This window comes from Heptranchias perlo, chromosome 8 (genome assembly GCF_035084215.1).
Source record: "Heptranchias perlo isolate sHepPer1 chromosome 8, sHepPer1.hap1, whole genome shotgun sequence".
In the NCBI taxonomy this organism is placed as follows: domain Eukaryota; kingdom Metazoa; phylum Chordata; class Chondrichthyes; order Hexanchiformes; family Hexanchidae; genus Heptranchias; species Heptranchias perlo.
This window is the reverse complement of record NC_090332.1, coordinates 26,992,529-27,014,853: the sequence shown is the minus strand read 5'-3', so window position 1 is coordinate 27,014,853 and position 22,325 is coordinate 26,992,529. Positions and strand designations below refer to the sequence as shown.

The 22,325-nt window shown below is 38.3% G+C and overlaps 1 protein-coding gene across 4 annotated transcripts in view; it reads left to right on the top strand.

The window, feature by feature from the left end:
* ubr2 (ubiquitin protein ligase E3 component n-recognin 2) overlaps positions 1-22,325 on the top strand; it is a 125,322-nt gene that overhangs the window by 30,985 nt on the left and 72,012 nt on the right. For 3 of the 4 annotated variants that reach the window (XM_067988833.1, XM_067988834.1, XM_067988835.1), the window contains exons 5-14: positions 2,105-2,235; positions 3,423-3,561; positions 4,419-4,481; positions 4,609-4,729; positions 7,011-7,118; positions 9,316-9,404; positions 10,950-11,048; positions 16,133-16,299; positions 18,357-18,456; positions 20,896-21,024. In XM_067988833.1, coding sequence (XP_067844934.1) covers positions 2,105-2,235; positions 3,423-3,561; positions 4,419-4,481; positions 4,609-4,729; positions 7,011-7,118; positions 9,316-9,404; positions 10,950-11,048; positions 16,133-16,299; positions 18,357-18,456; positions 20,896-21,024 — 1,146 coding nt within the window. Of the gene's footprint in view, positions 1-2,104; positions 2,236-3,422; positions 3,562-4,418; positions 4,482-4,608; positions 4,730-7,010; positions 7,119-9,315; positions 9,405-10,782; positions 10,882-10,949; positions 11,049-16,132; positions 16,300-18,356; positions 18,457-20,895; positions 21,025-22,325 lie in introns of all 4 variants that reach the window. The other variant, XM_067988832.1, reaches the window with a different exon arrangement.

The window sequence follows — 22,325 nt, the reverse complement described above, 5'->3', positions numbered from 1 at the left end:
ACTTTCAGAATGTCATTTGGAATTAAATTTGTCATGTGATTTTGCTGGTGAGATGTACTCTGATGTTTCACTGCCCACACAGTTTTTTTTTACTGCAGTCCCTGTTCTGTTGTAATACTTTTCTCAGCTAAAGCTAAAAAACACATTTTCAAAAAAACCTCACTTTTTTACATCCTTAAGTTGTGAATACAGTATGTAATAGACAAGTGTGTCATTCATTTATTATGCAGAAGATTATATAGTTCAGTGAATTGCAGGACTGAATCAACCCCTTGCACTTGCACAGGTGTTAGTTCTTCTGATGTAGCTATCTAATCTTACTTCTTTGCAGTTTTCCCATATCCTTTCATTTCAAATATTTATCCAATTCCCTTTTAAATTATGTTACACTCTCTCAATAGCCACTCTGTCTGAAAACATTCCTTCTGACTTCCCCCTTCATTCTTTTGGTGATAATTCTGAGTCTGTATCCCCGTGTTACTGATTCAACCATCAGTGGAAACAATATTGTACTACTTGCTCTCTCAAAACCATTCATAATTTTGACAACCTCTCTGATCCTCAAATTTCTCTCCTCGTGAAAAAGCCCCTATTTTTCAATCATCTCATATTCTTGGTGGTATTCTCGTGCATTTTGGCTGTTCACTTTCCCTGTCGCTAATATTACCCCGTTTTGGTATCAACAAATTTTGATATTTCCTGTGTGCCTGTATCTAAATTATTTAAGTAAATAGAAAATGAGAGGTTCCAACTCGAATCCCTGGGGCATTGAATAACCCACATCCCTCCAAGGCGCTCAAGATTCAGTTATCACTGTTGTTAGTTCTCTGCCCCATGCCATCTCTTTAACCATATGGTTTCATTCTCTTTATTACCATGTACCTTAATATTTGTAACAATTTTGTATGGGACCTTGTCAAACTTCTTTTGTAAATCCATATACACAACATCCACTGGTTACTCTTTATTTAGATACTGTGGTTTTCTCAAAAAAAAAAATCATCAATTAATCAAACATGACCTACCCTTCACAAATCCTTGCTGATTGCGCCTCATTAGCCCATTCCTTTCCAAATCTTTGCAAATTTCATCCTATATTGTGGACTCCAGAAATCTATCCACAACTGCAGTGAGACTAATTGGCCTATAACCTCCTGGTATATCCCCTTCCATTTCTTGAACTGGGTATAAAGTTTGCCACTGTAGCATAATTTCCAAATTGACATTGTGATTATTGCCTTGGCTGTCTATTTCCTATACTTGTTCAGTACTTCATGGCTTAGTGATTTTTTTTTTCTTTCAATTTTTAGACCTGGCTCCTTGTGGTTCTTGTGTTGTCGGTGCTCCCATTATGGTTTGGGTAGGCAAGTGGAGAGTATTCCATCACATTGTTGTAATTGAGTAAAACTTAGTAGATGGCAGAGAAGCTTTGAGGGTTCATGAGGTGAGCCTCCTGTCACAGAGGATCTAGCTCCTGCTTTCCTCTTGAGCCATGTTATCTGGTTGGTTCATTTAAGTTTCTAGTCAGTGGTGATTCCCTGGATGTTGATAGCAGGGCCTTGGAAGTTAATTGCCATTGAAGTTCAGGGGAAAGTCGACTTTTTGGAGACAGTCATTGGCCAGTCCTTGGGTTGTGTAAATATTATCGGCCAGTTGTCAGCCCAACACTTGTCCAGATCTTGCTGTAGGTGGTATGGATGCTTCCCTATTGGAGGAGTTGTGAATGGATCTGACATTGTACAAGAATCAGCAAGCAGCATCACTCCTGACTTTATGATGTAGGGAAGGTCTTTGATAAAGTAGCTGAAGATGGTTTTTCCCCTACCCTGTGGGGGTTGCGGGAATGCTCTGCTGCTGAGGAACTCCACCGTGCGGCCTGATTGGAAACAGACCACATTTGTCATTTATGTGACATACTGAAGTGGTTACCTCTGAGACACAAATCAATAACCAGTTGTTAATAAATTGTTTCTATCACCGGACGCTCTGAGTTAGAATTCTCTGCATGTTATCATTGTTCATTTTTCTTTAGATTGCTCATCATTGGGCTTGATGCTGTTGCGTTCTGATTGAGTTAAGTTTTAATTCACCATTATTTTCACAGGATCCACTGGCACATTTGTCTGAGGACATGATTGGACGTGCCTATAACATTTTTGCAATTGCATTTAAATATGCTGTAGATATGCTGACGTGGGTGGAAGAAGATAGACTACCTTCTGGTTTAGAGCCTCCGTAAGTATGAAAGTTGACATTGATAAATATGTATCCAAATGCATGAATTATACTTTCTGTCCATATGCATGGCTATTTAAAATTGAATTTCAACATGCATGGGACTTCGAGTTCAGTTTAAAATAATTGAAATTTTTATTAACTTGAGGTGCAAGATCCAATTCAGGGAGTCCTGTATGCTAGTGGAATAATACAGAATTTATAGCATCTTTTTGTTTTCAGTTTTTTCTTTAACCCACCTTTCGTAGTCGCTGATGAAGACAAATCCAAAGTGTGATTCCCTTATTGCCAGCAGCTCAACAACACATTACCTAAATACCTCTCCAGATGTCAGCTGTGATAGCTTTGGTGTGCTGTTCCACTGTAGACAGCATCACAGGCTAGCTGAATTATTTCCTTATCTAATGTTTATTCATAGGGTTTTTTCAGCAGGGATCACAGGATAGTAGTGTGGATTGGGAGCCTTCGCTGAATTTTGCCTTTTCGCTCCCATCCCCAACCTCGACCAATTGGCATTACTTCCCCCCCCCCCCCCCCCCCCCTCTGATTTTACTCCAACTGCTTCATGAAGCTATTGAATCATGTGGAGGTATGGCACCAAAGGCAGGATCATCGTCATTCATCCAAGCAGTCTGTCTTCACCTTTGCGCCTGATCAGTAAATGTTTATGAGCTCTTCCACTGTGGGGCTCATGACAGCTGAGCCTGAACCTTTCCACAAATGACTGCCATTCAGCAAACCCCTGCTGGAATTCAGTCAGGAGGTGGAACCCTGGTTTTGATTTTATAATTAAACACAGAAGAAGGGTCCCCATTCTCCTTTCGCATGGGGATCTGATTAGCCTCTGCTCTGTATTTCTCCCCAGTGAGATGCAGATGAGATTGAGAAGTTACTATGTAGAATCACAGGCTCCTTAGCAAATGCACTGGAACCCCAAAACACCGCTCTACCATCGTGGGTAGTATGAAAGTCAAATATCGCAGCTAGCAACTGTGTTTTCTTGATCAAAAATAATTTTTGCTTAGTGAGTGTTTCGCTCTGTGGTGTAGGTTTGTTATTAAAACAATTGCGCTATTTTGGTGCCCCTTCTAAACTTGGAGATGTGGCTTTCATTTTGGAATGCTTGTTTTTTTGTTCAAAGGCCATGAGGAAAATGTAAAATACTTATGTGATTACTTTCTCTTTAGGGAAAAGGAAGATACTTACTACTGTATGTTATTTAATGATGAAGTCCATACTTATGAGCAAGTGATTTACACCTTGCAGAAGGCTGTGAACTGTACACAGAAAGAAGCTGTCAGCTTTGCAACCACTGTGGATAGAGATGTGAGTTTTAGTTTTTCTAATGACATTTCTCACTTGTAGCACATACTATAAGTTCAGAAGTTTAGAAAGATTTTTTATTTTTACAGAAAAGTGGTGTTAAAGAATGCAGTACTTCAATTCTGCAAACGTAATTGTTGAATTGTGTGTAGAAATTATGAGCTGCATTGTTGTACTGTGTATGTGTGTGTTTATGTTGCCCATGATGTATCTATTCGAGGCATAACTAGTTAATGTTTCCACAATTTAACAACATAATAGAAAATAAATCTCTACTTTTTCATTTCATTCTTGTAGGTAATTGATTTAGCTGATAGTCTAGATTCACTGAAGGAAGGACCTATATTTGGAGGGGGGTGATGAACTCCAATTAAATGTATTTTCTCTAATTTTTTCTTTGTCACATATACTCCCTACTCAGTAAGTCATCTTCTCTCAGGCTGTTGCCAGTTTCTGAAAATAGCAATCCACCAGAAAGTACTTGAAAGAGCCCAAGGTATGATTCTGTCTCTTCCCCCCGCGCGCCCCCCCGCCCCCCCCCAACCTAAACAGCATCTTGGAGTTGCACAGCTGAAGTTAGCAACTCACCATATGGTGAGTTACAGATGCAAACCCGTATCCTAACATTACATAATGGTGCACCACTCCATCTTCAGATGCAATGTTGCAGGATCTAAAAAATCTCCGTAGAGACTGAAATTCTGTCTCTACGGATTGTTTGACTTCTTGGAATTTGTTTTGGTGTATCCATGTACACATTTTGGTTTATTATACTGATGACTTGATTTAGTGTTTCTTTTGGAGTTCAGGTTGTGAAAAGTTTTGTTTGTAAAACATTTTTCTTTTCTTGATATTTTCAGGGTCGGAGATCAGTTCGATATGGTGACTTCCAGTTTTGTGAGCAGGCAAAAACAGTAATAGTGGTGAGAATTTTTCTCTCAACATTAAATGAAACATACCTGTGTGTTCATTTAAAAAAAAAATTGTGTGTGTGTGTGTATTACCTTCAGCTTGACAATTGATTTTTTTTGAATGTTTGATTTGCTCTAGAGAAATACTAGTCGACAAACGAAGCCGCTAAAGGTGCAAGTAATGCATTCATCTGTTGTTGCACATCAGGGCTTTGCCATAAAACTATTAATTTGGCTGAGCCAAGTGATTGGCTACTCAGGTAAGCGTTACCAGAAAATAAATCCCAGTTAACCTTGTGATATGTAACATTGGGCACTACTTAAAAAGCAATTCAATTGGTTTAGTTCAATAAATGATGGCTTTATTTCAAAAAAATTCTCCTTCATTTCATATCTTGAACATTACCATTGATGACACTTGTTCTGTCTTGAAAATTGAAGGTATGTTTGTGTTATGGATAGTTTTTCTTTAATGGAATGTGAATCCTACATATGAGAAAAAACTTCATTTTTTTGAGCAATTGGTTACTCATGCGCTCCTCTCCACAGTCCAAGTTATCTCTCTGCTGAGGAAGTGAAGCAGATATGCTTCAATGACCTTGTCTGAAGGATCCAAGCATTGGCCTGGATATTGGAGTCTGTGGCTGTTCCCCTAGTTGGCACTGGAATGCATTTGCTTCCCTTCTCACAGATTAAATGCTGGTCTTCTGAATTATACGATCAGTCCTACTGTAACTAGCTCTCAGGAAATAAAATATTTTTAAAAAGTAGAACATAGAAATAGTTAGACAGTGACTTTCTCCTTCAAACATTGTCACTTTTCTTAACCTAGCTGCTTAATTCTTTCACAGAGGAGGGAGAGAGAACATCTATTGGTGGGCAATTGTAAATTTTTTAAAATCTAGTGCACAAACTGGATTGTGATGCAGGCTTGTTTTGTCTTACTTTGGGACTGGCAAGACCTTTTCTGTTGGTTGTCTTTGTGGGAGAATCTTGATTCATTGTACTTTTATTTAAAAGTGAGTTTCCTCACTTCTTTCCTCCACCCCCCCACCCCCCAAACCCAGGTAGATAATGGAAATAGGCAGACAATCAAGGGTTGTCAAATTTTGATGCTGAAAGTACAACATAAATAACATTAATTTAATTGAATTTTTTTGGGGCCATAAAGTTCATTTATGCCAGTCGAAACTTGGTGTTAACAAACTGTGTGCTGAGGCAAACTCTCAAAGGTTCTGGAAGGCATTCAAGGGAGTAGGTAATTGGAGTGCTGGTCATAGAGGTTTCCATGTATAGCGAAACCCCACAAGACTTAGCCTTTCAGCTATTCAGAACTGTGCCTGTTAGGCCCCCACAGCCACTGATTTAGTAACTTCTGAGTAAAGCAGAGTTCCCCAAATATCTTATTGGGTAAATGCACTGCATAGTGTAATATAAAGCCATACACAGTTTGTGACACTTGATGGAAAATACACATGGCTAGACTTTGGAGGAAGACGAGATTTGGGGTTGGCTGTATTGTTCACCACGATGCAGTAGTCAACCGATGCTCACTGCCTTGTCTCATGCAAGAACTGGCCACGGTGGTAAGCAACCAGGGAGATGTTGGTACCTGTGAAACTGTACTTCGGCATGAGTCCACAACTTTAGGAGAGGAAAGGGGAAAAATTGGGCTGGGGATGAAAATAGTTTTAATAAAGCACTTAAAAGTGACCTCATCATTGGATGCTGGGTAGCTTCTATTCAATAGCAATCCTTCTTGTGTAGTTACAAGCTATATTAAGATCTAAGGATCTTAATATATCAGCTGAACTTGATCATAAAAACAATCATTGATGCTGGAATTCCCTACATAACAGCATTGTGAGCACCTTCACCGCATGGACTGCAGTGGTTCAAGAAGGCAGCCCACCATCACCACCACCTTCCACCTCGATGGCAACTAGGAATGGGCAATAAATGCCAGCTTTGCTGTTGACATCCTGATCCCAAGAACAAATTTTTAAAAAAAATCTTCTTGGAGGTTCCAAATATCCAATGAGATAAGTGGGTTGTAAAATTCTGCTGGACTGGATATGCAGATCGGAACCACTTGATAAGTGGGCATGCCTACTGCTACCAAGCTAAATTGTTGGAATATGTATGAAAAACCAAATTTAACTTATTTTCTTCCTTTTAAAAATATTTTTATGTTTGTTTGAGAACTGTAGTGAACTATCATTCCACTGACATATATTTACAAATAATTTAATTTAGTTTAGGTTTTACTTGAAAGCAATATTTTTTATGGGGATATTGAAAAATAAAATTAGTTCAGAAAGAATGTGAGCTAGTTTTGCATTTAAACTCATTTTATTGAACTTGTGCTTGAAAGAGAGCAGTTCTCCATGGGGAAGTAACTTCAAGGCAGCTGGTACAAAGTGACTGGGTTGTGTATTGAGCACCACCATACTAGATAGCTTCATGACCTGTTCATCTCGCGTTCGTATAATCACCTAGAATTTTTATGAAAACTAGTGACCTTTTTTTAACCTAATAAAGGAGGATTGAGGCGAATATTGTGTCAAGTAGGATTGCAACAAAGACCAGATGAAGAAAATTCTTCTCTCGTTGATAAATTGATGCTCTGTGACTCAAAACTATGGAAAGGTAATATTTTATTGTAAATTTTAGTAATTAGAAATTTAACTTAGTTTGAAACCTATTGATGACACATTACTTAGTACATTATTTCTCATCCCTTTGAAGCCTTACTTGAATTTAAAACCTTGGTTTGTGACTCTCCTTCTCAAACCTGACATCAAATTTAATCATAACGTGGTCACTATTTGCAATATGTTCCCTTCCTGTCAGATTGTTAACTATTTCTTGTTTGTGACTCATCATTAAATCTAATATGGCATGTACTCTTGTTGGTTCTAAAACATATTGTTTCAGAAAATTCTTGAATACATTCTAGAAATCCATTGTCTTTACGAGTTGAGCTGTTCTGCTTCCTGAATGTGAAAATTAAAATCTCACATTGTTTCTGCTGCTTGCTTCCCTGATCATATTTATACATTTCACTGCTATATCACTAATGTCAGGAGGTCTGGGGACAGCTCCCACCAGAGTCTTGCATCCTTTGTTGTTCCTTAGTTCTACCCATTGTGTTTTCACTGCCTGATCACCCTTCTTGAAATCCTTTGTTTGCAGTGCTGGAATTGTCTGTTAGCATTATTTCCACTTCTCCTTTCCCAGTTTCCCTGTCGTTTCTAAAAATCCTATAGCCTGGAATATTTAGCTCCCAGTCATGCCCGGCAAATAGCCAGGTCTTTGTAATGGCTACTATGTTATGCCTTTTAAGTTGAGTTTGTTCTTCTGTCTCATCTTTTATTTCATATACTGCATGCATTTGCATGCAAAACTTTTATTTGGGTAACTGTCCCCACCCTGCCCATATGTTCTGGTGTTTTTCTCTCAATTTTTGACTTAGGAAGATTTTTTTTTGCTTATGATCTGTACATTACTGTACAGGCAATTTAATATGTTCTTATTTTTCATCACTCCATTATGTATTACAGGTATTTTATTACTTCCTATAACCATTTCTGTTCCCGGAATATTTGTTATCTTTTATTGTTTTTTGTACTCATGACCTGTGCTCTTAGCCCCACTTTTTCTTATCTTTTGGGTGCTATTGTTTTCACCTGAACCCTCCTTTTCTCTTCCCCTTCCCTCCCCCGCCCAACTTTTTTACTGGTTTACGGTCCTTTCTACATTCCTCTTTATCCTTTCTGCTAGGACCTTGGTTCCAGCCCAGTTCAGGTGCAGCCCCTCTAGCGATACTGCTCCTTCCTGTCCCAGTACTGGTGCCAGTGTCCCATGTAGTGGAACGCCTCTTCCCCACACCAGTCTTTCAGCCAAGCATTTACTTTTCATGATCCGTTTATCTCTATGCCAATTATCACGTGGCTCGTCTAGCAATTCGGAGATTACCACCTTTGAGGTCCTGCTTTTTAATTAGTGTCTAGCTCCTGGTACTCCCTCAGAAGGACCTCCTCCCTGGTCTTCCCTGCGTCGTTGGTTCCGACATGGATCATGGCAATTGGTTCTTCCACCTACCTTTAGCAATGTTTCAGTGCAAAACTGGCGTAAATTAGTTATGTGCAAATTTCCTTGGAAACAACCAGCGCAGTGCCACTCTTATGCCATAGTTAAGCTGAAATTTTCCAGGAAATTCCAGGCTTTTTAAAAAAAAAGTCCTGCTGTATTCAATGAGGCTATCAATTGGGTGACTGAGCCATACGGAGCAGACAGGATCTAGATTTGATTTAACCGATCTTAACTCAAGCAAAAATAGGGGAGCACTAATTGGCTTCAGTGCCTCTTTGTTTCTGAGAGGAAAATCGGGCAGTGTGCACAATCTTGATCAACATCCAGAGAACTGTTAGCTGTTGAGCCCAGCTGGAAGTGTGTGCACGCCAAAGGAAGACCAGATCAGGCTGAGTTGCCCCTGCAGTTAAGTCGCCCGCCAACACTCCATGACAAATTTCACACATGAGTAATGACCATTTGTGTGAGGTACAGTGGGTAACTGATGCCCTTGGAATCTGATCCCAGCAAAGGTTTGACTCCTAATTTGCCAACTTCCTCTTTTGGATTCCTGCATTCTACAGTGGATGGACTAGGATTGCCGAGGTTAACTATATTCAAAATCATCTGAGGTGGAGGCAGTGATGGAGGCAAGAGTTTGCCATGTGTCCGTTATTCCGGATAAATAGATTTCCCATTGTTTGCTGGAATGTGATGTTTCATGTTTTTTTCCCTGCTCTCCGAAGAATGATTGTATCTCTTTATTTAATAGGAGCACGAAATATCTATCACCAATTGTTTATGAGCAGCCTCCTGATGGATGTGAAAAACAAAAAGCTATTTGCAGTTCGATTTGCAAAAGTAAGTGAAGTATTTAATTATATTGTGTATTAATGATTTGTATTGGGATAGCTTTAATCCATTCAGTGAGAAACCTATTTATTGTTTGTCTTCATATTGTGAATCTGTGGCTTTAGCTTGCTCACTATTTCCTTATTTCTGTTAATTTGTGGCATTAACTATTTTGATCCAACTAATGAGCTTTTTTTTACTGCTGAAATAATATTCATGTCCAGGAAATGTAGCAAGAAAAATAAGCTATTTATCTTTTTTGATGGTAATAAATACCTGACTAGAATTGTGACTTCCTGTTGCTTTCCTATAAATGGTACATTTTTCAAGTGCATCTAAGCTATAATTTTGTAGTTTCAGGATAAGGATGTACAGAAACTGATGGTCATGATGTGTTTATCACTTGATTTATGACTAATGCAGTTGTACATCAACTAACCCAATAAGGTTAGTTATTATATTTTGTGTTTGCAGTTTATTCATTGTGGTAGCATTGCGCCATTTATTGTAATCTTCGGTAATTGATTTCTGTTTGAAAATTTATGGCTTTATTCACAAGGGAATGAAATTCGTCTTGGTTAAAAATAGCTTCTCTGAAATTCAAGTGTGTAGGGAGACTAGGTGTCGCACTGGTTTAATGTCCTGTCCTTTAATCTCTGGGACCTGAATTTGAATCCAGTTAGATTGATGGAATGAAAGAGCCCTCTCTCTGCTGGCTGTTGCAGTCCTGTATGACATGAGTCTGAGCAGCATCAATCCAGTTCTTTGTGGGTACAGCACAAAGTTCCTGACAATTCTGGGCCAGATTGGCAGTCTCACTGAGGTCACAAGAATGATTGTGTGGGAAAATACAGTGGGGTCAGGAGGACAGAATCTCATGGGTGCTGTTCTGTTTTACGTTGCACGTCGGCGTGCATGACCTGACTTGTGACTGCTTGATGCTGACTCTGGGTGACAATGGCTGATTAACTGTCTTGTTTCCCACTAGTGACATTCCCTGATAAACCTTACCATGACATGTGCAAAAATCCCCTGTACCCATCCAAAAAGAAGTACTATGGATGGCTATATATTTGTTAAATCGACAAGTCTTACTAAGTTTGAAATTGAGACTGATGAAAAGTGGTGGGAAATGTGATGAAGCACCATGTGGCTAGAATGAAAGTGATGCATTTCCTTAAATTTCAAGAGTTTGGACTCTCAATAAATCTGTTTTTGAGTGAGCGTGGCTAACAGTTACTTTTCACTTCTAATGAAACCTGTGCAGAAGTATGTTTGTCCTCCACCCTTTTTGGCATGTGACGCTTAATAGTTAGAATTAAAATCAGCATTTAATTCTGAGGACAGTCTAGTCATGACCTGGAGGTGAATTTATCTTGTTGTTTAGAATTACCAACAGTTGCAGAGAGATTTTATGGAGGATGATCACGAGCGGGTAGTGTCAGTGACCGCTCTATCTGTCCAGCTCTTCACTGTCCCGACTTTGGTGAGTACACTGTATTTTCATTCAACTCATTTGTCCCCCTCCTTGCCTCTTCTCTGCCTTTTCATTAGAACTATGAGAGGTTGCAGACTGACTATGTGAATGATGACCACGACAGAGAGTTCTCGGTTACCGATCTTTCAGTGCAAATTTTCACGGTACCTTCCTTGGTGAGTAGTAATTCCAATTTGATGGAGCACAGCAAGATGTCACGATGTGTTGGTGGCATTATTATGTGAAAATTGGTTTTCTGTGGGGCTTCTCAGCGGGTTGAGGAGAGTTCTGAGCCATTGAGATCAGGAAGGCTCCAGGTTTTCACTACTGTTTGAACTGCTCTCATCTGGGGTGGCAGGTTAGCCTTGGGGTTTCTTAATTAGGGAGGAAAAAGATGCTTCGCATTCCCAGTCCCGATCGTCACTCAGTGGCGAGTGTATGGAGACATTGGGTGAGGATAGGATCAGTGTCCATTCTCATGTCCCCAGTCTGCTGATGGCCATTGGGGTCACACCTGAAAAATAACCGCTGAAACAAGATACTTGAAAGGTGCCTTGTGCTCATGGAAGTGTACTTGAGTAATGATTCAACATCTTGAGAAGAGGGGGACAAATGGAAGGGAAAAACAAGTTGTTGTTCTGATTATTAACCTAATCTAGTCACCTCCTAAGTTCCATTCGTACGCATTCCCTCCACCTTTTTTAACAAAAAAACCTTCTGAAAATACATCTGTTTGACCAATCTTTCGGTTCCCTCTTCTAAACCACCTGGATAGGCTTGTTATCCGATCTTTTTTCTCCTCTGTGAGGCACATTGAGACATTTTTTCTCCATTGAAGGCGCGATATCAATGCAATTTATTGCTGTATTTCCTGCTGCTTGTGAGCTTGGTGCAAAGCATCCTCTAAAGCCTGTAACATGAAAACTATCCCAGCATGCAGTATTTTGATTGATCTGTCTTCAAAATGGTTTAACAAATACAGTCTACTCATTCAGTGGTTTTGTTGTGCGAAATAACAGCCAATTGGGAATGTAGTGCAGAAAAATTTGCATTCATATTTGCATAAAGCAACTTTTACTGAATAGGAGTCGACTGAATCGAAACACTGACTCTTCGCCACCAGCTTGTATACTCTATCAGAATTATGTGAATATAACAAAAATATATAATGTACTAAGACATAATATATACCATATAAACGTACAAAACAGTTTACTTTATGCAATGTCAGTTGCACTATAGGCTGGGTAAATACAAACATATAAAACAACAAAAATATTGTAAATGTGTTGATGCATTTATATTTTATGGAATACAGAATATTCCCAACCGTTGCTTTTACATTTTTTATAAAGTCTGCACATAAACCACTAAATTTGTTCCTAATAACTGTGTGAAGATACTGTAATTTGACCAAAAATCCCACAGGAAACTAACAACCATAGTAAGATTTAGATATTAAAAGCTAAGTACATCCAGTAAGAAATATTTTTTACATGGATGCATGTACTGCCATAACTGTAATCATATAAACAGGGGTGTGCACACCTAATTTTATTGGAGCAACATCTTGAAGCTCAGGATAAATACTTTTATTTTCATGCTATGTAAGCATGTTCTCCTGAGTGGCTCCCTCGCACAATGAGTTCAGCTGACCATAAATAGCCAAAAACAATCTCTGTTCTGGTGTGTGGCTATTGTTCTGGTTCACTCTTGCTCGAAGATCAGCAGCTGGCCTGTCAGTGGCTGAGTCTTGGGCAGACTGTGCTGGGAAGGATGGGCAAAGACACAAAACATGGAGGCGGATGATCGGTCTACTTTCCAGTGATGCTGCTCTGTGCATTGGCTCCTGTCCTATGCTGCTGGTTGCTGCTAGCTTCTTAGTCACCTTGTTTTACCTGTCCGAATTCTTGGGGCTTCAGGGTGGTGCGGGGGCGGGGGAGAGATTATTCCTGCATTCCTAAGCTTAATGAACAGCACATTGGTATTATTTTGCTGTGGAATGCCTCCTTTTGACTGTTGGTCCATTGTAGTGACTAGCCCAGGTACAAAAGTAAGCATAAGAAAGCACTGAATGAGAAAGGTGCAATGGTACACGCAAGCTCTTCAACAGACCATGCTCGCTATGCTTCAAAACCCATCTGTCCTACTGAGGAGGTCTGTGCTAAGTTTCTTCTTGTCCTGTTCATCAAAGGTGATTGTGCAACTCTTGAAATGTACATTCTGCATTATTTATTGGTGACTATTTTGCATGTAGTGGGAGGAAAAAATGCATTTTTTTGTAGATACACAGAAGATTTGAAAATTGTGAGCCTCACTGATGCAAAATTGTTGGAGAAAATGATGTGGGAAGTCTGGTGCAATTGGTGAATTACTTGGCCTTTCTCCACTGGATGTTGTAGCGGTGGGTTACTTGTCCTTCGCACGCTGGAATATAGGTTTGAAAACAGGCAAATCAACAGGATGAAAATCTCTTTCTATTGCCTGTGACTGCGCTTTGTGAATAAAGTTTGACCAGCTTTAAGTGGACCTCAGTCCATGGCACACAACTGCCCATTTTTGGGACTAATTACTGATCATACTTGCATAGGGATATCTGGTGTGGGAAGTGAAAGAATGCACAGTGATGTGATCGAGGATGTATTTGTGAGATTGGGGTTACGGCATATTGCTGGAACATAGTAGCTTTGGTTGTTCTATACCTCATCTGTGAATATTTCATTACAAAACTGGGTATAAAAATGTGCCATTCCCTTTTGCTATTTTTTGCATCTGGTTACATGTATTGTACAACCCTGTTGCCTTTATAGGGCAGTCATCTATTTGTTACAGCCACTTTTAACGGTCCCGAATAACTTCTAGTGGAAATAAATGCCAAATTTCTTCCAATCTGTAGATTTTTTTTTATTACAGCCACTCAATTCAGCGAACATATATGTACTGCTTGTGTAGTTTCCTCAGACATAATAGTCAGAATCACTGAAGAGCATTCTAGAGCAGAGTTGAATCTGGTGAGATGATCATGGATAGAGTGGCCACCTGGTTATTACAGCCAGTCAGGTCCTTTGGGTGACTGTCATGGACATCTTGTAATGGACATCTTGTAATGGACATCTTGTAATGGACATCTTGTAATGGACATCTTGTAATGGACATCTTGTAATGGACATCTTGTAATGGACATCTTGTAATGGACATCTTGTAATGGACATCTTGTAATGGACATCTTGTAATGGACATCTTGTAATGGACATGATTTGTTCATATTCCAGAATTTCAGTGGTTTTGCATACCAATCTGGCTGTTTGGCAAATTAACCTTAAAAATTGATAACTATTAGAAGCAAAATAAGTGCACCTCAATTTAAGAACTTTTTAAAAGATAATCAGTCCATGTAATTTAAATGTTTTGTCTGTTACTTCATAAAATTTGTGTCAATTGTCAGTTCCAGTTCAAATGGAAAATTCCAGAAAACAATCTAAAAATATAATGCTAAGTGTATTCACATTATTGTATATCTGGATTGTAAATTAAAAGTTTGCCAATGTTTCCATTACAAAAGAAATGTTTCTATCCCCATGTGCAGTTCCATACTGGAAGATGCCTGTTGTGCTACCAATTGGCCGTGAGACTTTGTGTCAATGAGCTGGATTAAATAAGGATCTTCCCCTCACACAATGTTATTTGAGTGAATATTTTTCTGTCTTTCTTTCTCCTATTTCCAACCATACACACAAAATAAAAAAATAGGCCAGCTCATTTATTACATCAGTCTGCTAAATTTTTATTGAAGTCTGCCCATTTGATTTGTTTTCTAAAGGAAAAAAAGATTGCACTATAATAAGGTAGGGATAGGTTATCTTCCCCAACAAAGCCTCTCTTCATGGGATTAGTCTGGGTATAGGCCAAGCAGAGCACTTCAACTTAGGAATGGCAAATTGAAAGAATTCAATTGCCGTAGAGGTTTGCAGCACAGGAGTCACCATTTGGCCCATGTCCATGTCAGCTCTTGACAAAACTAATCACATTACCCTGCTCTCTGCCCATCACCTTTTATCTTCCTTGGCTGCAATCGTTTTGTGCACACTCCCATTTCTGCTAAGAAAAAAATGATCCTACCTTGTGTATGAAACTGAAGCTAATTGTGTTCTCAAAAATGTTTTTGATTTCACCAAATAATAAGTGCTTTTCTGATTAAAGTAATAGCTATCTTTGAGAATGAGCATGCTCAAACTGTTAGGTTCTAATATGAAATACAAACAAATGTGATAAAAATGTACTCTGAACACCTTTAATGTAGTACTGAAAGGGGTTGAAATGCTGCGTTTTCACCAAAATTTAAGAAGCAATATCTTTTTGTGACTCTGGGTTACAGAAAGCGGGTGTGCTAAAATCCTTTGGTCCATCCAGTGAAAGTGAGAGAATGATCAATGCTGAAATATTTGATTGGAAGCTTTTTTTGCATATGTGCAAAGTGAAATCTTTTATCCAATTGACTTCTATACAATAGGTGTACTGGGAAACCTAGTTTCTATTTATTACAACATTTCTATGTCTGTTTGATTTTTCATATGGTAACTAAAAACAATGGGTTCTTAATTTTATATGTTACCAAAGCATATTTTCTAATCGTGTTTATTTTCTTATTAAAGTTGCGTTATATTCTCCTTTGAGTGTCAGGTCTTGCCTCCCAACTGTGAGACCAGTTAGGGAATCCGCTCCACTGTTATGGTATGAGTGAGTGTTGAGGTGGCAACTAAGAAATATACAAAAGCAGTGAAGGATGACCTGCCTTTTGATTTTCTACTTGTATGTGTGAGGGCTTACCTCTGCATGTTGCTTCCTTCATGAGTTTGGAAAAGTGTGTGCTTATGTAATTGTGAGACTGTCTGTCTGCCAAATCCTAATAATCTGTAATGGTGTGTTGGTACACAAATGTACTACATCATCAGGCCATAGATATTGTATTTTTCCCCTGCATTTACATCTTTTATTGAGGATTCTGAAGTTTGTCTTCCTGCCACAAATGTTGCATTGAAGGAAGCATAAGTTAACTACGTTGTTGTTTATCACAGCATTTCTGTATCTGTATGTTCAGTTTCTCATCACATTTGGGCTTGCTTTTTCCCTTATTTCACAGTGCTGTTATATCACATTTTTTAGTTGGGGGTGGTGTTAAGGGTTTAGTGCTTCCTCAACTCATAACTACATGAGGAAATATCACTGCACTGTTACAATTAATGGGACTGATTCATTTCAGGCTCGTATGCTGATAACTGAAGAAAACCTCATGACAACCATAATTCAAACCTTCATGGATCATCTGATGAGACAGCGGGATTCTCATGGCAGGTTTCAGTTTGAAAGGTATACAGCCATACAGGCCTTCAAATTTAGGAGGGTGCAAAGTCTCATTGGCGATCTAAAGTAAGTGTGAAATTTTAACCTTGCTTTAAAAAATTTTTTTTTTGGGGAAAGGTGCCAGTAAGAGCACCTAGTGAGCGCCTCCATCTATCTGTTCATTGCTGTTTGCAGTGATTGTATAAAATTAATCTAAGGAAGTATACAGTATGATTAAAAAATAATACATTGATTTTGATTGTTCTCAGTTTCTGACAGTAAAATTACTTCAAATCAATTTTTAATGTATTGTGGTAGGACTGGTAGCTCTCGATAGCAGCTCAACAAAGGTATGTCTGGTGAAGAATTGTTAAGGTGAGGCAAGGGGAATGTACCTTTAATGAGAGCTGTCTGATCTTTTTGAGTTACTTCATGCAAATCTGGTGACTCAAATAATTAAAAGAAACATTTTTGGTAGCAACCTGAATAGCTACAACTTTCTTCAATCAGCATTTTGATAATATTGAGTGCTGTCATGTTAAGGCATGCTACTTGTATAATTGGTACTATTAGTGATATGAAGTCTGCAGTGAAGTCAATATGTTAGGGTTTTGGAGCATTCTTGAAACTTAAGGCATCAATTTCTCACAGGGTACTGCTTTTAGTTGTCTCTGTCTGGTCAGCTTTCTTTCTGGTTCACAATTTTTGTCGATTTACATGACTTGTGCAATTATACAATTTTAGGGCTATTAAAACCCAAGCTTTGCATCAATTGATCTTTACATGTCAGTTTACTTCACCTTTATTGTTTTTAGCCTTCGTGCAAATAAAGGGAGTAAAATTGGTCATCTACAGTGGAGTGACAGGTGCAGAAAATTGTTGAGCAGTTGGACTAGGGATGTGCCGACTGCAATGTGACATGGCACCCAGAGGCATTGGTGTTCAGTGACATTGCATTGCAGTAGTAAATGATGCACGGTGACGCTTTCAAGGAGAGAATTGGGAATTCTCGGCATATTGGGTAGTGGTTTTTTTTATGAAAAATGTTTTGAATGAGAATAATACACTTTCGGAAGAAATGCTTTCAACTTAAAATTCTTTTTGAGAGGTACTTTTAACGTCACCCACTTGAGAGGACAAATTCCATATTTTCTTAAGAAAACAAATGTGTTATCAGAGCAAACAGTGCAGGTGGTACAGGTCTGTCTTTGGGTGTGTAGAAAAATGTGTGCGTGTTAGCTTGGCTCTGGAAAAAATCCTGTCTTCAAGTGCCCCTCCAGGATTTGAGCATATAATTTAGGCTGACAATTTAGTGTAGCACTGAGGGTGCACATTGTTGGAGGTACCATCTTTTGGATGTGAACTCTAACCAAGGCCCCTGTTTCAGGTGGACATAAAAGATTCAGTAGTTGTATTGAGAGAAAAGTAGGGCATTCTCTTGGTACCCTGGCCAGCATTCTTTCCTCAAATGTTTTTTTAACTTGTCATGCATTTTGTTTGCTGTTTTGGGGGACTTGCTGTACACAGTTGCCTTCTGTAATTGCCTTAAGATGTCCTGAGGATGTGATGAAGTACTATATAAATGCAATGTCTTTCTACTCAATAGCTGAAAGATATAAATACATAATCTTCTCTGCCTTATATTGCTTAATACAGATGAGCTGGTGATCTTTTCCCAGTTTACCAACATCACTTATTGTCGGGGAGCCACAAATCAATTTGCCCTCTGATTTGTCTCTCTCTCCGTTTGGCCAAGTATCTCATTGAGGATGTGGCTGAAAATGGGAACTTTGTGTGTGGAATGTGAATTAATGCTTTGTGATCAAATTCATGGAAGTGTCTTATTTTATTGGATTTATAAACATTCAACAAATTCCATCAATAAATTGAAGACATTGTGTTTTAGTTTTAGCGATAAAATAACTTAGTGACAATGTGGTTGTATTTGTAATTTATATGGTACAGTCTTTTTGCTAGAGATTATACCCACACTCAATTGGCAGTGTTAAGACTGGAATAAGTTTATTCATATTTTTGGCATTGTAATGGAATGGAAGTACTTTTCTCAAGTTCATTTATATAAAAAAAAGTTCATAATTCCAATTGAACAAACCATTTCGAACATATGGTTCTCTTTTTCACAGGTATGTATTGGTTAGTAAACCCACAGAGTGGACAGACAAACTAAGGGAAAAATTTCTGGAAGGTTTTGAGGTCTTCTTGCAGCTATTGAAGCGCATGCAGGTTGGTTCAGAATTTTTATTTCCAACAAAATGTCAGGACATTAACAAACAAGTGATTCATTCCAAAATGGAAACTATTTCAATTTGATGTAACTAGGTGAAGTTTGCTACTACCATTAACTTTCTTCATCACAGATTGACTTGATTTTTTGGAACAATGCAAAGACGTATGAAAATATTTTTAAAAAACAAGTGGTTTTCCTTGACTTGCCTTGTTTAAATAAATCCATCTGAACAAGGTAACAAAATAACTTTTGAGGTGCATTTTAGACCTTTGGACTATGGTTGAGTTCCTTTCAGAGGTTGACCGTGTTAATGGTCGAACCAATATATTTTAATTGCCAAGCTGAGATATGTAAATGTCAAATTGTGTACATTTAAAAAAGCAGGTACTGCTTAAGGGGCCTGGCATCAAAACTGAAGGTCCGATTTTGGAAGGCATGTATAATACGGACAACAATTTGAAATGCCAATCCAACAGGTGTGTGGAAAGCTGGATATGTGGGAGGTTCTTTAACAGCTTTAATAGTGGGAATCCATAAGAAAGTATAGTTGATCAGTTATCTATTGAGTTTAGATTCATTTGCATTTGAATTTGGTTACCAATTTATTTTTCTGTCTAATAGCAAGGTGTATGAACATTGAACTGTACATCCTGTAGCTTTAAGACACAGTTATAATGTTAAAGGAAAAATATTTTCTGCAAAAAGGGATTTTCAATCAGCTTTCCTCCTCCTCCTCCATGTTGTTCAAGCATATTTGGCTTTGGAGTCCTCAGAACTGGGAACTTATGAATAAGAGTCAACCCCCATAACATCAAGGGTTTGTCTTTTCATCCGTCTAGGAGTAGTACAGAATGGAGCTTAGCACGTCCTGCAGAGGGGACTTGGGTGGGGAGGAGGGTGAGCTTTCAGATGCCCAGTATAAGGTCATTGAATCAGCTGAGTCTGAAGGTCCTTGTTAGACAGTGCTTTAAGTGAGCCTCCCAACTGAATCTCCTATCCCAATTATCTGGCAGAGTCACAATTTCTATGAAATGACTGTTTTTGCTTAGAATTTAATGTGAGCGTTTGAACAAAATGTGTCCCTATTAGGTTGGAAATGACATACTCACTTTCATGGCAAGTGAACTTTAAATGTATTTCATGAACCTATCAACCAGCTGGAATTGCGGGCAATTTTCTTGGCTCTTCTGGACCTAGGATGGAACTGACACGCTAGCTTTATGGTTGGGCAGCACTACAGTTGTCTGTATCAACCATTTCAACAATCTGAGATAATTAGTTCCTGTATCCAGAATTCTGTGGAAAGTATGATTAGAAGGAACAGAGATGATCAGTGGGCAAGGAACTCTTTGTTCCTGGAGATTATATAGCAGGTTAAATAGATGTGTGTCACTGAGTTTAAATTCAGACCCACACTGCTTTCTTGGTTGGAAGGGCAATTTCTGAACCATGCTGCAGTCAGTTACCATCTGACGACCTGGTCATTGAAAGAGACATGGTTTTTAGGGCAAAGTATTATGGTTAAGCAGTTTATGTTCTGTATGAAAGTCTGTACATAATTGATGCCCAGGAGAGGCTGCTCTTTCCATGATGTAGGAGGGCAAAGTCATGCCACTGATGTCAAAAAACACTTTAAGGGATGGACTTGTGATTTTCTTGCTTGCATAAGTCTATTCAAGTGCTTTGTGGAGGGTGTTTTTGTTGGAAGAATGAAGACCACCCTACTGGCTTGTTTCAGCAGAGTAGTATATTTACAAACTTAAATGATGGGAAAGTTTTTTTGATATTCTAGTCTACAAAAAAAAATCTGTTACTGACCATAAATCGTTCAAAAAGCTAGTAGGAGTGAAGTACTTGTGTCTGCTGTTTTTAGTGGTGATTTAAAAAAAAATTGTCCAGTAGAGAGAAGTGAAGGAATGCTGTCAATACTTACAGAACTTTATTTCAAGCCAAAGCTTAGGATATGTTGATACTCAAACCAACAGGATCCCTTGCAACACAATGTAGAGATTGATCTGACAAAATATAAATTCTTTTAATTTAGCATTCTATGACTTTGTTGTAGGCCTTTCATTTTCCCTGTAAAAGTCTTGAACTTATGTCAGTTAAGACCGGCAACTGAACTCCTATATTTCTTAGCTATTTTTGGGTGCTCGATGTGTCTAATTATGATTGTGCATTCACAGCAGTAAAAAAAAATGAAAAGCTGATTGTTTTATATTTAAGTTTGTAGGAAAAGCCTCTGTTTACTTCAAATTGGTATCTGAACCGTTTTCTTTAAATTGTTGCCCTACCTGATGTGTCTAACTTGTGATCTATTTCTTTAAATCACTACCTGCCTTTTTACACAACAATTTTGTTCTAATTTTTAAGCAGATTTGTTCTTGTATTAACATTTGTTGCTTGTATATATTTTCTCATGTTGTCTTTTGCAGGGAATGGATCCAGTAACAAGACAAGTAGGTCAACACATAGAGATGGAACCAGAGTGGGAGGCAGCATTCACCTTGCAGATGAAGCTCACACACATCATTTCTATGATGCAGGAATGGTGTGCCTCAGATGTAAGTCTCAATTCAATGTAGTATTTCATCATCTGTAGTGTTGCTTATGGACAAAAATGTTTTTAAAACTTGGATCTGGTTTCAATAGCTGACATCTCTGGGCATGCTTACTCATAAATTTGAGTTCCTTGCTCGTTCAGGAGCCCAAGACATTATCTGGCCCAGGCCTTCAATTTAGTTAAAAATTTCAGTTGATTCTTTGAGTGTTTACAGTTACTTCAGATTAGTTGAACCTTCAATTACATCTTTTAATTATTTCAACTTAGTTAAACTTTCAGTTGGTGCTGTCGTACGATAGCTGACTTCTTTGTTAAGGGATGGAGTACTGTGATCTGATTAGTTACTGCCAATTACATGGCTGATAGCACATTGGGACAAAACCAGCTGGAACCCTACATTCAGGCAGTTATACATAGAGAAAAATCTTGACGTTTGAAGCATTATTTATGCCATAGGATAAATTGGAGAGACTATTTTTTCAAATCAAACTTTTGCATTGTGCATTTCCATAGGGTAACTGTCCTGCTCAAATACCCACCTGAATCTGATCAGTTTAGATGACCATGTCAAATTTTAACCTTAATCAGTACTGTGCAAATATTGCAAAATGAACAAAAGTGAAATGTTATTTGAAGTTTGCCCTGAATGTCTAACCCCTTAAGTTATACAGTATTGTTTTAGCTGTTGCAACAGTGAGATTTATTAATTTACATGGAATACTTGATTGAAGACCAAAGCATACTATGTGGTTTGAAGTGCACTAACAGATGCTTAATGCTGTTAGAATTGCTTAGACATTACAACATGAAACCAGGCCATTCGCCCAAACAGCCTGTGTTGGTGTTTATCCTCCACGAGCAGTAATCCAAATCCCATGTGCCTGCCCTGTTCCTGAATCCCTTCATCTCCCTTTTCCTTCAATTTCATATCTAACGTATTCTTAAATGTTGACATGGTCTTTGCTTCAATTATTAGTGCATTCCATAGTGACACAACCCTCTATGTAAAAACATTTCTGCTGCTCTCTGTCCATAAACTCCTCAACCACTGGAAACAGAGCGTTCAGTATGCTATAAAGTGAAACAAAACAAAAATGTGATTTTTTTTTTTCCCTAGGAATCAATGAAATCCATATTATTCTATTGCCATTATTCTTATTCATAAATGATTTAAATTAGATGTTGATCACATGGGGACTGGATGGGAAACTCTCGTAACTCAGTGCCACCAATGTGGTATTTTCATGAGGCTCTTGCAGAGCTCTTGCTACACTTCGTGCATTAGCTTTACATTTATACAGA